Raw genomic sequence first — 15,186 nt, 5'->3', positions numbered from 1 at the left:
AAAGGCCCCCCCCCCCCCCGCCCGGGGGGGGGGGGGGCCTGTTCAGCATGCTTTGCATTATTTTTTATACTTATGCTTTTCAGGCCAATAACATGACACGCCTTCTTTTCTTTGCTGGTCTGGGGACGGTCCCCTCTCTGCCCTTTAAATGAAGGGTGCCATGTTGACGCATCTGCATTTGTCAGTTTTTCATGCATTGCGTTTTGCCCAGTGAAGGTGAAATAAAGTAGAGGTTGCTCAGGGGTGGGGCTTGCAATTGTGCTAAAACACACAAACATGCATGTCATGTGCATATTTATGAGCTACAATTGAAGTCTATGGACCTTAAAGTGACATTAAACCCTCAGATTGTTTAACATAAACCAATACTGTAATGTGCGCCTTACTGTAATCCATGGTAGTTTCCCTTCTCTTTGCTGCTCTTCCTTTTAAATCTGTATCTGTTCTCATGCTGGGGGAGAACTTCCCTTTGCAGCTGAGTGCCTCTTCCTGTAGTGCTGGCTCAGGTTGTGAACCTATACACAGACACCATGTATACATTCCAGAGACAAGGCAGTCTGCTGCAAAACAGAAGTTCTGCCCAGCATGAGAACAGATACAGATTTAAAAGGAAGAGCAGCAAAGAGAAGGGAAACTACCATGGATTACAGTAAGGCGCACATTACAGTATTGTTTTATGTAAAAAAAATCTGAGGGTTTAATGTCACTTTAAAGGCACGGACGTGTGTTGCATAGGAGTGAGATTCCTTTTGTTGTGCATTGAAGCACTTTAAATTGCACGTGTGTGAACAGGGACTTCAGGGGTGGGGCCATGACACTGTGTCATCATAGTACATCCTCACAGCATGGGTGTCATTCAACCTGTAAGACTGAGGACATCTTGTGGCAGAATAGAAGTACTGTAGGGAACAGATCCTGACTTGCAGCCTGACATAATCCGGGGGCCCCATTTTAATGGGGGGAAAAAAAAGAACTTCCCAAAGTTGCTAATTGCCCGGCTGTCATGCTGACCCTTTGAGAGTTTCAAGAAGCAATGGTTCCGGTCTGGCCTGCTCTTGTGGTCAATGTTTACCTCCACTCGGCCTCTAGGTGGAGACACTCGTACTTCTCCTGCACCTCCCCAATGGTCAGGTCGGGGTGCAGCCAGTGGAGCTCATCGGACTTTAAGTGTTTCAGGCGAATGCCGTAGCTGTCCACATGTTGGATGTCCGGGCCGATCCGCCCACTGAGGAGGATGGAGCTGATGATTTCCTGCAAAAGAAAAGCAGAAGAAAGAAATGACTCCTCTAGGATGGTATTAAATAAAGCCTCGCTCACGTGACATTTATGTTTTGGTTTTGGGTATACAGGAAGTCCCCGGGTTACGAAGATAGGTTCTGTAGGTTTGTTCTTAAAAGAGAACTATGAGGGGGGGGGGGTTAGGGTGACGGGAGGACGCTAGTTTGTGTCCTCCCGTTACCCTAAGGAGAACTAAGGGGGAAAAACACTGACCCCATAGTTCTCCTTTAAGTTGAATTTGTATGTAAGTTGGAACAGGTACATTTTATAAGTATAACTCCAGCCAAATTTTTGTTTGTTTATTTTGGATAGCATAGGGAAGGGTTTTACCTCCTGTAAAGTTTGTTTTGCTGTGTGTGCCCCTGTTCAGAAAATTTCGCCTCACCTTCTGTCCCTGTGACAATTGGATTTTGAAAATTTTGGGTTGTCGTGGAAAACAAGGATTGGTGGTAAAGCTTCAGTGGAGACACCTTTTTACCCATGATAACTCTTACAGGAGTGAATTTCCCTTACTAGGAGTAGATTTCCTTTCACTTCCTGTTGTCTCAAGGACAGGAAGTGAGATTAAATCTTTCTAATGAGGATACAGACAGCTGTAAAAACCTCACAGTGACCTCGAAGAAGAGGCGGGCACCCCTCGTCTGCACGTCCAACAATAGCCAACTTCCTGTAATTACCCAAAAAGTCGGGCACTCTTCGTCAGCACGAGCGCGGTAGCATTACAACTACCCCCTGCCGTACAGTAATAGCCTCCGTTTGTAAGTAGCAGTCGGATGTATGTAACTCGGGGACTGCCTGTATTGGGAAAGATTTAAATATTCTGTCTTTATTCATGCCTGTGACACCATTTGGGAGATTTTACCCTCACTTCCTGTTCCTGTGACACCTGTATAGCAAATGGTGGGGGTGACACCAGAACAGAAAGGAACAGCCAGCAATAAGAACATTTGTAATAGAATTAATTGGGGCTGTCTCCTGAGGCCCTCCAAAGTCCATGGGGGCCCGCTGTTCAGGAGCAGGCAACAGCAAGAAAGATTTCGGTTGCAGGCCGCAAGCATGGTAGGTCTTGCCTGCTTGTAGAGTCTCCTCTCCTGGACTGAAATTGCTCACTCTGATCCCACTGCACACTTTGAGTTCCACGCAACGTGCATTAGAAGCAGTGGAGGGCGGACTGCTGATTTCAGTACCGGGGCAATTTCTTCTATTTATTTGGAGAACTTTTTTCCTTGACTGATGGATTCGTCAATTTTCGTCCCTCCGTTGATACCCCAATAAACACTCAGACTGCGCAACATGGATTTTAACGGCCACAGCAGCCCTTTTATTAAACCAAACAACTTTAACAATAACCAAAAATAATAAACCAAATAATATACACAAATAATACTGTAAACAATTGTTGACCTGGGAAGGGGTCTTTGGGTTCCCAACAGCCCAAAAAGGCCTCTCCTAAGACTTCACCCGTGTCCCCAGCCGCACCACAACCAGCTCGAGGACACTTCCTACTTCCAGGTTCCTAAGGGGCCAGGACCCACCCCTTGCACTTCCGGACACCAACAGGGGGGAAGCACCCATATCAGCTGATGGCCCCCCATTTTGTAATCCACTCCGATTTTTGTAGACCCCCCAAAGACCCCCTAACCCGCCAAGCTGCCGTGACAAAAGAACCCCACAACCCCCATACTACAAAATTCAGGGAGGGAGGGTGGGACAACCTGCTTCGTTCATTGCTTTCCTGAAAGAGGACGTCCCTCAGCCCTTGCAGATCCTTCCCATGCGGCTCCTCCCGGACACCTGACTCCCACGTCCAATCAGGTAAGAGCAGCTGTTCCCATTTTATTTTTAAACTCTTTCTCCCGGGACTATTCCTCCCCCTAGTCATGTAGCCCCTCCGCTTAGTCTCTCCGTGTCTGTCTTTTTATTCATCTTCCCATAAGACAAATACATGCGAAATATACATAATGGATGTAACAATACAGGACGCAAAGGATACAAAGATATCCAACAATCTGATACATATGTAGCAATGTGTTCATTGTTTTATAATAGTGTGATCCTAGTTCATTTTATGACTTAATTGCTGTGCTGTATAGGCCAATGTAGTTGGATCTGTATGTGCGTTATCATTAATCAAAATTAATTGATTAATCGATTTTTAAAAATTCGATTAATCGAACACGAACATTTTAATCATTACCAGCCCTATTTTATAAATGACACACTGCTACATATGTATCAGATTGTTGGATATCTTTGCATCCTTTGAGTCCGGTATTGTTACATCCATTATGTATATTTCACATGTATTTGTCTTATGGAAAGATGAATAAAAAGGAAAAAAGTACAAGAACAATATTCGGAACATGAAGCTTGATATTCCTGCATTGTGTTCCTCATACATGACGAGATTCGATGTCTCTGGAGAACATTTGTATCATTTTTCCAAAATTACTAAAATCCAATGACTGTCATATTTAAACAAAGAAAAGAATAAAGTGTTTTTCAGCCTCAATTGAAAGCTGAACTGGATAGATACATCGTATATGACTCCACTCTGTGTACATCAAATGCCTTCTCAGATACAATATGTGACCTTTGGGGAAGGTCACCAGAATCAGCCACCTAGACACCAGGGCTTGAGAAATAATGGAATCCTTCTAGACTGGGGTTAGGACATTACAATGTTGTCATCAGTATTGTAATATTAATGTCCTAACCCCAGTCTAGAAGGATTCCATTATTTCTCAAGTCCTGGTGCCTACGTGGCTGAATATGTGGCCTTCTCCAGAGGTCTCATATCTTACTAACCTTTGGTGGGCAACCATTGGATCCATTGGGCAGTATGTCGGAGTGTAGGGATTTTTGTATCAGTGTGGGGTTAATTGTACATTTCCATTGGTTTGCTGTCAAATTTCTTGCATTAAAAAAAAAAGAATATGTAGCATTGTATCACGGGGGTTATCCAATGGATGGTCTAACAGCATGCAATCAGATGGCTGAGTTCCAAATGTTGGGTCTATCAAGGGTTTGTTCCAGAAATTCCGATACGGCAGACCAGAGGGGTATAAGCCTGGGACAGTTCCAGGTCATCTGTAAGAAGGTTCACCCGAGCATTCGAGATGTAGATTGGCCGCCATCTGTTTTCATTTGAAATAGTGGCACAGATGGAAGGATGTCTGTTCTACTATGAGATGGACAATCAAAGGTTGGCAAGATATGGGACCCTCTGGAGAAGGTCACCATATTCAGCCACCTAGGCATAGGGATGTATTGCAGTCCATTTTTTATCTGTGTAAATATGGGCCAATCCCAGGACCATCATGGGTCAAAAACGGACTGGTGGAACGCCCCTGTGAGAAGGGCCTAAAGGAGATCCGATTGTATCATGGTTGGCCGGCCTGGATTGGAGAGAACACCAAAAGAAAAGAAAAAGACTGTTGCAAATTCTTCACTGATCGTCAGTCTGATTTGCAACAAACATATTGACAATTCTTGCACTTTATTACTTGGTTCTTCATCAATGTTGTTCCCCCTTAGGGGTGTCCTGTCCTCGATGATAGGACAGGGCTGACACCCTCCCCCTCCCCCCCCACCTGTCTCTCAGGCTTCTTGTAAGCGCCTGTTATTTGACAATGGAATTTTCCATGTGCCTTCCGTCTCAGCAAACGCAGAAGTGAAAGCCAAAACAAATATTTTGCCAGATTCCTGACCAGGTTCACCCTTCACGTTTCCTACCGGTAAGAAACACTCAGCGGCCGCTGTTGTAAGTGCATCTGAGGGGGCCAAAACCTCTTTTCCACTGCGGTGCGTTGTAGATCATTTTGAGCTACCTCCCCCCAATGCGTTAAAGGAGAACTATGGGGTCAGGGGCTTTCCCCATAGTTCTCTTTAGGGTAACGGGAGGACACAAACTAGCATCCTCCCGTCACCCTAGGCTCAGTATATAGGGAGCTACAGCTCCCGTTATACTGAGACGTCGCAGCCTGGACGGATCCCAATGGCAGAGAGCCGTGACAGGATCGAGAGGTGAGCGAACGCCGGTATGTGTTCGCTCACCTCCCGATCTACTGAGCCGACCTGTGACAGTCTCATTGTCACAGGTCGGCTAGAACTATGAGGTGAGTGAAAAGCACCCCTCCCCCCCTCATAGTTCTCCTTTAAGTCAACTGAGCTCCAAGGCACCACAATGCGCGGTAACGTTCTGCATGACCACAAATGGTCAGTTTTTGGTGCATTCCCAGCTCATTCAACTGACTGCGCGGACTTGATCCAATGCAGGTTAATGCGCAAACCCCCCACCACATCCTAATGCATGCGCATGCACACCACAACGCTGAGGTTTGAATGGGCCCTTATGCTTAATGCTAAATAGTCATGTTACTGCAGCTCTGTACATAAAGTATGCAGACATGGTCAACGGTTCTATCGCTGTCCAACCACATTCTAGAATGGGGAAGACGCTTGATCTACGAGACGCACTGTACAGGAACCTGGGCTCCTAAAAGCAAGGGTCAGGTGACTTGGTTCTTTCACGCAATGGCACCCGAAGTCTTCCTAACTTGCCGCTCTCAGCAACTCCAGGAGACAAGCAGTTGCATAAAGGGGAACCATCATAGGAAACTATATACACAAAACTGATCGAGCAGATAAAATTGTGTCTGCGGTCATTTGAAAAGCTCGTAGAAGTCCTTTTTGTTTCAACCTTTTTTGTTTTGTGAGGATTCATTGTATCTGAGAGCAACTTTACAAAAATAACCTCTGATATGTCTGTCTTTTCATTTCCCGTGTTCTGATTGCGTTCATCACAGCAGCAGGCCAGTGTAAGCATCACTTTGTGTACATTCATTATGTCTGCACTCCACACTGCAATCAGGGCCGGATTTACTCTCCCTGCCGCCCCAAGGCCAGGTTCCGCAATGAACCCCCCTCCCCGCCCCCCATCAACGGAGAATGGCAACCGGATGGCAGAGGCGGCAGGGTTCTTTTTATATTTTTTTTGATTGTTTATTTCTTTATTTTTCTTTTTTAACCACTTGCTGACCGGGGTGTTTACACCCCCTTCCTGTCCAGGCCATTTTTCAGTATTCAGCGCTGCGGTACTTTGACTGACATTTATTCCGTCATGCAACGCTGTACTGAAATTAATTTTATACCATTTTTTGGGGACAGATAGAGCTTTCTTTTGGTGGTATTTAATCACCACCGCGGGTTTTATTTTCTACTATATAATGACAAAAGTACCGAAAATTTGAAAAAAAAATGTTTTCCCTACGTTATGTTATAAAACAGTTATTATTACCCAAATTTTTGGCAAAATATAAAAGTCGGTGTCACGTCGGGTAAATAGACACCAAACATGTTAAGCTTTAAAATTGCGTGCGTCCGCGAACTCGCAAAAACTACCATACCCAAAATTGGCCACAGGCGACGCTTTAAAAGCTTTTACCGCTCATCAGTTTAGTGTTATCAGTGATTGATGGCCCGAGAATTATTGCTCTCATTCCGACGTTCACGGCGATACGTAACATGTGTGGCGTAATGGATGCAATTGTTGTTTACGCACTTAGGCGCACTCAACGCATGTTTGCATGTGTATGTGGGGGGTGGGGACTTTTAAAAATGTTTACTTTTTTTATTACCTTTATATGTGACTTTTATTTATTATTATTATTATTATATTGTTTATTTTTATAATTATTTTCTTATTTTATTTATTTAATTTAATTATTATTTCTTATTATTTTTTTAATTTTTATATATATTTTTTTTTTTACTTAACTTTATTGCTGTCACACAGGAGCTAGTTAACAATCCCCTGTGTGATAGCCTTTGGAGATGACAGGTTCTCTCTATTGACTCCGTCACCTCCAATACAGGAGTTCTAGCACAGCACTGTGCTGGAACTCCTGTGACACAGCACAGCTCTCCCCTCTCACTGTTTACACGGAGCGGCAGGGTTAGTTTTAACTCTGCCGCTCTGCTCCCTGCATCGGCGGCCAGTGAGGAGAGACTCGGCGGCCGGGGGGAAGACGGAACCAGAGGAGAGAGGTAGGTGTGGGGGGGGGAGGACGGACAGGCTGCACACATTTTACACGTGATCGCGGCGACATAGCTGCGATCACCTGTAAACGAACAATCGGCTTCCCCACACTACATTTAGTCCTGACTTCCCAGTGCTGGACTAAATGTAGAAGGCAACTTACCGCCCGGCGCCCGGAACTGTTATGTCGGGGTGATTCCACACCGCTGCCGCCCCTCTGAGCCCTGCCGCCCCGCGGCCTGGCCTCGGTGGCCTTGTGGGGAATCCCGGCCTGCCTGTCACTGCAGACAAGGGCTGAGAAGGAAGTCATCTGCCTGTGGAATTCAGTGCGGTTGATTCACTAAAGATATAGAGAATGTTCGCAACAATAAGTGGATGTTGACTTAGGGGGGCTATTCACAAAGTAGCCGAAGGATCCAGCCGTAGCTTCGGCTGATCCTTCCGCTCTCTTCGGCCCAACCGAAGAGCTGCTGCATGGGTCATTCACAATAGCCCGTACAGCAGCCGAAGGCATTTGCTTCGGCTCGACTGAGCCGAAGTGTCAGCTGAAGCAGGGTGGACGGCCTGCCGACGGTCGGCCTTTCGCCCCCCGCAAATGACAGGTCGGCGGTATTCTGTGTGCCAGCGGGGAGGAGAGAAAGCGTCACAGGCGGCTGAGCGCTGCGGGAGGAGAGCGCTGTGAGTGTCCAGCGTCTCTCCTTCCACACCGCTCAGCCACCTGTGATAGGCAGAGCGGTGTGTGGGCAGAGACTGCCAGTGCTGTCACAGGAGGCTGAGCTCTCCGCCCTGGACCACTTGACAGCGTGTCAGGATGGAGAGCGGGTACAAGCAGTCAGTGATCGCTGAGTGTTTGTACAGGACAGAGTATGGTTACCATATCCTCAATTATGAATGAATGGGAAGTGATCTACAGCACCTCTACATCACTTCCTGTTCGTTCATAATTGTGGTTATAGTAAACATACTCTGTCCTCATGTTATGAATGATCAGGAACACTCAGTATAGAGGATTGAGGACTCAATCTCTTTTGCTTTTTTGAAAGGGAAATATCAGGGGTCTACACCCCCAATATTTACCCCAAAGCCCCTAAAAGTAAAGTAAAAAATAAAAATATTTAATAGAAAAGAATAAAAATAAATATAGAAAATTAAAAAGTTTATAAAAAATAAATAAAAATAAAATATTTTTGAAAAAATTGAAATAAAAAACATTTTCGGTTTCGGCCTGACAATTTTTTAAAATTTTGGTTTCGTTTCGGTTTTAAAATGTCCATTTCGGTCCACCTCTGGTTCCTGGTATTGGTTCCTTGCTTTCATTGCTTGTCTAGTTACAAAGCAGACTGCAGACAAGCCGAGTGCAAACAAAGCAATGGCCTTGGCCTATAACGGCAGCTACGAAAGCAGAAGGAAAGAGAAAGCAGAGGTGAGAAGTCATGTTCACAGTTCTTTGGATCTCACCCTTAGCAGGGCGGAAGGTGAAACTTAACTTGTTTTGCAACGGTTCTGCCCTGTAAACTACAAAATAGTCCTAACAAGACACACAACGGCCAATGTGGACACTGGGGTGTTTGGCTGCCATCAGCGTTATATCGAAGGGTGCTGGACTGAAGCCAAGGCATGGGAATCAGAGGTAAGTGGACCTCATGGGTTGTGCAAAGTCCTTTAGTAGCATACACAGTGCGGTGACCCATAGCAAAGGTTGTGGTACATAATATTTCCTACAGATATCATATATTTCTAAATGGCCTTTAGTGGTGCAGCCAATCAGCAGGCTTTGGGGGGATGAGGGGGCTGGGGATCTGGTAAGCTGGTTGGGAAGATATGAAATATTTGAGGAACGTCCTGTTACATAGTCTTCCTCTTGGGCTTTTGCCTGGTGAGGATGCTCCTGTAATGTCTACCTTTCAGCCCTTTGGACCTAGAGGGTTGGAGTGATGCGAGGATCTCCCCACCTAGGAGGAACACTTGAAGATCCTGGCTGCCAGCGATGTTCTACTTTGGCACTCTTGGACCTTGGGGGTTGGAGTGCTGCAAATACTCCCACGCCTAGGAGGAACCCTTGAAGATCCTGGCTGCCAGGGATGTTCTACATTGACCCTTTGGACCTAAGGGGTTGGAGTGATGCAAGTATTTCCACACCTAGGAGGAACCCTTGAAAAACCTGGCTGCCAGGGATGTTTTACTTTGGCCCTCTTGGACCTAAGGGGTTGGAGTGATGCAAGGATCCCCACGCCTAGGAGCAACCCTTGAAGATCCTGGCTGCCAGGGATGTTATACTTTGGCCCTCTTGGACCTAGGGGGTTGGAGTGATGCAAGGATCTCCCCAACTAGGAGGAACACTTGAAGATCCTGGCTGCCAGGGATGTTCTACTTTGGCCCTCTTGGACCTAGGGGGTTGGAGTGATGCAAGGATCTCCCCAACTAGGAGGAACCCTAGAAGATCCTGGCTGCCAGGGACGTTCTACTTTGGCCCTCTTGGACCTAGGGGGTTAGAGTGATGCAAGGATCTCCCCACTTTATTATTATTATTATTATATTGTTTATTTTTATAATTATTTTCTTATTTTATTTATTTAATTTAATTATTATTTCTTATTATTTTTTTAATTTTTATATATATTTTTTTTTTTACTTAACTTTATTGCTGTCACACAGGAGCTAGTTAACAATCCCCTGTGTGATAGCCTTTGGAGATGACAGGTTCTCTCTATTGACTCCGTCACCTCCAATACAGGAGTTCTAGCACAGCACTGTGCTGGAACTCCTGTGACACAGCACAGCTCTCCCCTCTCACTGTTTACACGGAGCGGCAGGGTTAGTTTTAACTCTGCCGCTCTGCTCCCTGCATCGGCGGCCAGTGAGGAGAGACTCGGCGGCCGGGGGGAAGACGGAACCAGAGGAGAGAGGTAGGTGTGGGGGGGGGAGGACGGACAGGCTGCACACATTTTACACGTGATCGCGGCGACATAGCTGCGATCACCTGTAAACGAACAATCGGCTTCCCCACACTACATTTAGTCCTGACTTCCCAGTGCTGGACTAAATGTAGAAGGCAACTTACCGCCCGGCGCCCGGAACTGTTATGTCGGGGTGATTCCACACCGCTGCCGCCCCTCTGAGCCCTGCCGCCCCGCGGCCTGGCCTCGGTGGCCTTGTGGGGAATCCCGGCCTGCCTGTCACTGCAGACAAGGGCTGAGAAGGAAGTCATCTGCCTGTGGAATTCAGTGCGGTTGATTCACTAAAGATATAGAGAATGTTCGCAACAATAAGTGGATGTTGACTTAGGGGGGCTATTCACAAAGTAGCCGAAGGATCCAGCCGTAGCTTCGGCTGATCCTTCCGCTCTCTTCGGCCCAACCGAAGAGCTGCTGCATGGGTCATTCACAATAGCCCGTACAGCAGCCGAAGGCATTTGCTTCGGCTCGACTGAGCCGAAGTGTCAGCTGAAGCAGGGTGGACGGCCTGCCGACGGTCGGCCTTTCGCCCCCCGCAAATGACAGGTCGGCGGTATTCTGTGTGCCAGCGGGGAGGAGAGAAAGCGTCACAGGCGGCTGAGCGCTGCGGGAGGAGAGCGCTGTGAGTGTCCAGCGTCTCTCCTTCCACACCGCTCAGCCACCTGTGATAGGCAGAGCGGTGTGTGGGCAGAGACTGCCAGTGCTGTCACAGGAGGCTGAGCTCTCCGCCCTGGACCACTTGACAGCGTGTCAGGATGGAGAGCGGGTACAAGCAGTCAGTGATCGCTGAGTGTTTGTACAGGACAGAGTATGGTTACCATATCCTCAATTATGAATGAATGGGAAGTGATCTACAGCACCTCTACATCACTTCCTGTTCGTTCATAATTGTGGTTATAGTAAACATACTCTGTCCTCATGTTATGAATGATCAGGAACACTCAGTATAGAGGATTGAGGACTCAATCTCTTTTGCTTTTTTGAAAGGGAAATATCAGGGGTCTACACCCCCAATATTTACCCCAAAGCCCCTAAAAGTAAAGTAAAAAATAAAAATATTTAATAGAAAAGAATAAAAATAAATATAGAAAATTAAAAAGTTTATAAAAAATAAATAAAAATAAAATATTTTTGAAAAAATTGAAATAAAAAACATTTTCGGTTTCGGCCTGACAATTTTTTAAAATTTTGGTTTCGTTTCGGTTTTAAAATGTCCATTTCGGTCCACCTCTGGTTCCTGGTATTGGTTCCTTGCTTTCATTGCTTGTCTAGTTACAAAGCAGACTGCAGACAAGCCGAGTGCAAACAAAGCAATGGCCTTGGCCTATAACGGCAGCTACGAAAGCAGAAGGAAAGAGAAAGCAGAGGTGAGAAGTCATGTTCACAGTTCTTTGGATCTCACCCTTAGCAGGGCGGAAGGTGAAACTTAACTTGTTTTGCAACGGTTCTGCCCTGTAAACTACAAAATAGTCCTAACAAGACACACAACGGCCAATGTGGACACTGGGGTGTTTGGCTGCCATCAGCGTTATATCGAAGGGTGCTGGACTGAAGCCAAGGCATGGGAATCAGAGGTAAGTGGACCTCATGGGTTGTGCAAAGTCCTTTAGTAGCATACACAGTGCGGTGACCCATAGCAAAGGTTGTGGTACATAATATTTCCTACAGATATCATATATTTCTAAATGGCCTTTAGTGGTGCAGCCAATCAGCAGGCTTTGGGGGGATGAGGGGGCTGGGGATCTGGTAAGCTGGTTGGGAAGATATGAAATATTTGAGGAACGTCCTGTTACATAGTCTTCCTCTTGGGCTTTTGCCTGGTGAGGATGCTCCTGTAATGTCTACCTTTCAGCCCTTTGGACCTAGAGGGTTGGAGTGATGCGAGGATCTCCCCACCTAGGAGGAACACTTGAAGATCCTGGCTGCCAGCGATGTTCTACTTTGGCACTCTTGGACCTTGGGGGTTGGAGTGCTGCAAATACTCCCACGCCTAGGAGGAACCCTTGAAGATCCTGGCTGCCAGGGATGTTCTACATTGACCCTTTGGACCTAGGGGGTTGGAGTGATGCAAGTATTTCCACACCTAGGAGGAACCCTTGAAAAACCTGGCTGCCAGGGATGTTTTACTTTGGCCCTCTTGGACCTAAGGGGTTGGAGTGATGCAAGGATCCCCACGCCTAGGAGCAACCCTTGAAGATCCTGGCTGCCAGGGATGTTATACTTTGGCCCTCTTGGACCTAAGGGGTTGGAGTGATGCAAGTATTTCCACACCTAGGAGGAACCCTTGAAAAACCTGGCTGCCAGGGATGTTTTACTTTGGCCCTCTTGGACCTAAGGGGTTGGAGTGATGCAAGTATTTCCACACCTAGGAGGAACCCTTGAAAAACCTGGCTGCCAGGGATGTTTTACTTTGGCCCTCTTGGACCTAAGGGGTTGGAGTGATGCAAGTATTTCCACACCTAGGAGGAACCCTTGAAAAACCTGGCTGCCAGGGATGTTTTACTTTGGCCCTCTTGGACCTAAGGGGTTGGAGTGATGCAAGTATTTCCACACCTAGGAGGAACCCTTGAAAAACCTGGCTGCCAGGGATGTTTTACTTTGGCCCTCTTGGACCTAGGGGGTTGGAGTGATGCAGGGATCCCCCCGCCTAGGAGTAACCCTTGAAGATCCTGGCTGCCAGGGATGTTATACTTTGGCCCTCTTGGACCTAGGGGGTTGGAGTGATGCAGGGATCCCCCCGCCTAGGAGTAACCCTTGAAGATCCTGGCTGCCAGGGATGTTATACTTTGGCCCTCTTGGACCTAGGGGGTTGGAGTGATGCAGGGATCCCCCCGCCTAGGAGTAACCCTTGAAGATCCTGGCTGCCAGGGATGTTATACTTTGGCCCTCTTGGACCTAGGGGGTTGGAGTGATGCGAGGATCTCCCCGCCTAGGAGGAACACTTGAAGATGCTGGCTGCCAGGGATGTTCTACTTTGGCCCTCTTGGACCTTGGGGGTTAGAGTGCTGCAAATACTCCCCCGCCTAGGAGGAACACTTGAAGATCCTGGCTGCCAGGGACGCTCTACTTTGGCCCTCTTGGACCTAGGGGGTTGGAGTGATGCAAGGATCTCCCCGCCTTGGAGGAAACCTTGAAGATCCTGGCTGCCAGGGACGCTCTACTTTGGCCCTCTTGGACCTAGGGGGTTGGAGTGATGCAAGGATCTCCCCGCCTTGGAGGAAACCTTGAAGATCCTGGCTGCCAGGGACGCTCTACTTTGGCCCTCTTGGACCTAGGGGGTTGGAGTGATGCAAGGATCTCCCCGCCTTGGAGGAAACCTTGAAGATCCTGGCTGCCAGGGATGTTCTACATTGACCCTTTGGACCTAGGGGGTTGGAGTGATGCAAGGATCTCCCCGCCTTGGAGGAAACCTTGAAGATCCTGGCTGCCAGGGATGTTCTACATTGACCCTTTGGACCTAGGGGGTTGGAGTGATGCAAGGATCTCCCCGCCTTGGAGGAAACCTTGAAGATCCTGGCTGCCAGGGATGTTCTACATTGACCCTTTGGACCTAGGGGGTTGGAGTGATGCAAGGATCTCCCCGCCTTGGAGGAAACCTTGAAGATCCTGGCTGCCAGGGATGTTCTACATTGACCCTTTGGACCTAGGGGGTTGGAGTGATGCAAGGATCTCCCCGCCTTGGAGGAAACCTTGAAGATCCTGGCTGCCAGGGATGTTCTACATTGACCCTTTGGACCTAGGGGGTTGGAGTGATGCAAGGATCTCCCCGCCTTGGAGGAAACCTTGAAGATCCTGGCTGCCAGGGATGTTCTACATTGACCCTTTGGACCTAGGGGGTTGGAGTGATGCAAGGATCTCCCCACCTAGGAGGAACCCTTGAAGAACCTGGCTGCCAGGGATCGTCTTCTCAAGTTAAGGGGCTTGTTCACACCAGGTGGATTGATCTGCATTGACCAACGCAAGGACTTTTTAAAATCAGTTGCTGTCTAGGGGCCCCGTTCGCATCACACCTGTGCGCTGGTCTACGTCGTCATTGCAACGCGCCTCAAAGTACAAAACAAGCACTTGGACCCCTGATGTGGCCGGTACAGAAAAGACTCAATGTGCATGTGCTTTTTTATGTGTGTTTCTATGTGCGTTGTGGTGTGAATGAGATCTCAGCTGGCCCTTTAAGAGGGGAACCCAGACAGACGATAAAGATGTTCAGAAGACCATACTGTGCTCTATGTAGAATCTTTGGGGTAATCTGAGCTCCCCCCACCCTCCTTCCTGTTCTCGATACACTAGTGCAAGAAAACTACAACAAAAAAATCCAACTGTGTCCTAGGTGCCCATCATTCTCTACACCTAGGACACAATATCTTAGCATCCAGGCTCACTGGTGCCTGCGCAGTTCATGGCAGTGTTCACGAATGTCTGACACATGTCAGCCCCTGCTGCTGCCTCTCACCTTGCTACAAAGTTACAATGTCCAGTCTGATCACTGGGGGAAGGGGAGACTTAGAAAAAGCTTCCCCCTGCCTGCAGCAGACTGATCACTGGGGGAGTGGAGTCTTTGGAAATGTTTCCTCCCACTTGCAGCAGACTGAATAGGATGGGGGGAGGGGAGACTGAGCAAATGCTCCCTCCTGCCTGGAGCAGACTCATCACTGGGGGAGGGGAGCCCGACAAAATGCTTCCTCCTGCCTGCAGCACACTGATCACTGGGGGGAGGGGAGACTGAGGAAATGCTTCCTCCTGCCTGCAGCACACTGATGACATCATCTGAGCCTAGGCAAAGTCACTAGGTTGAGATCAAGGATGGTTTTTAATGGAAAAAAAAATACTATTGCTGCATATTGTGACATATCCGGAGCTTATTCATGAAGGACAGGTCCTCTTTATTCCTCTCCTGAAAACTACAGGCGCCATCTT

The 15,186-nt window shown here is 47.6% G+C and overlaps 1 protein-coding gene across 1 annotated transcript in view; it reads right to left on the bottom strand.

Annotated features, from left to right (window-relative positions):
- LOC108801309 (protein-tyrosine kinase 2-beta-like) overlaps positions 1-15,186 on the bottom strand; it is a gene marked incomplete at its 3' end in the record, with an annotated part of 68,783 nt that overhangs the window by 49,912 nt on the left and 3,685 nt on the right. Inside the window, exon 2 of the mRNA XM_018573244.1 lies at positions 1,073-1,251. Within this exon, the coding sequence (XP_018428746.1) occupies positions 1,073-1,251 (179 nt within the window). The remainder of the gene's footprint in view (positions 1-1,072; positions 1,252-15,186) is intronic.

The sequence above is a fragment of the Nanorana parkeri genome, unplaced genomic scaffold (assembly GCF_000935625.1).
Source record: "Nanorana parkeri isolate BGI_ZX_2015 unplaced genomic scaffold, ASM93562v1 scaffold2300, whole genome shotgun sequence".
Classification (NCBI taxonomy): domain Eukaryota; kingdom Metazoa; phylum Chordata; class Amphibia; order Anura; family Dicroglossidae; genus Nanorana; species Nanorana parkeri.
The sequence above is the reverse complement of the archived record's forward strand: the minus strand, read 5'-3'. Positions and strand labels throughout refer to the sequence as shown.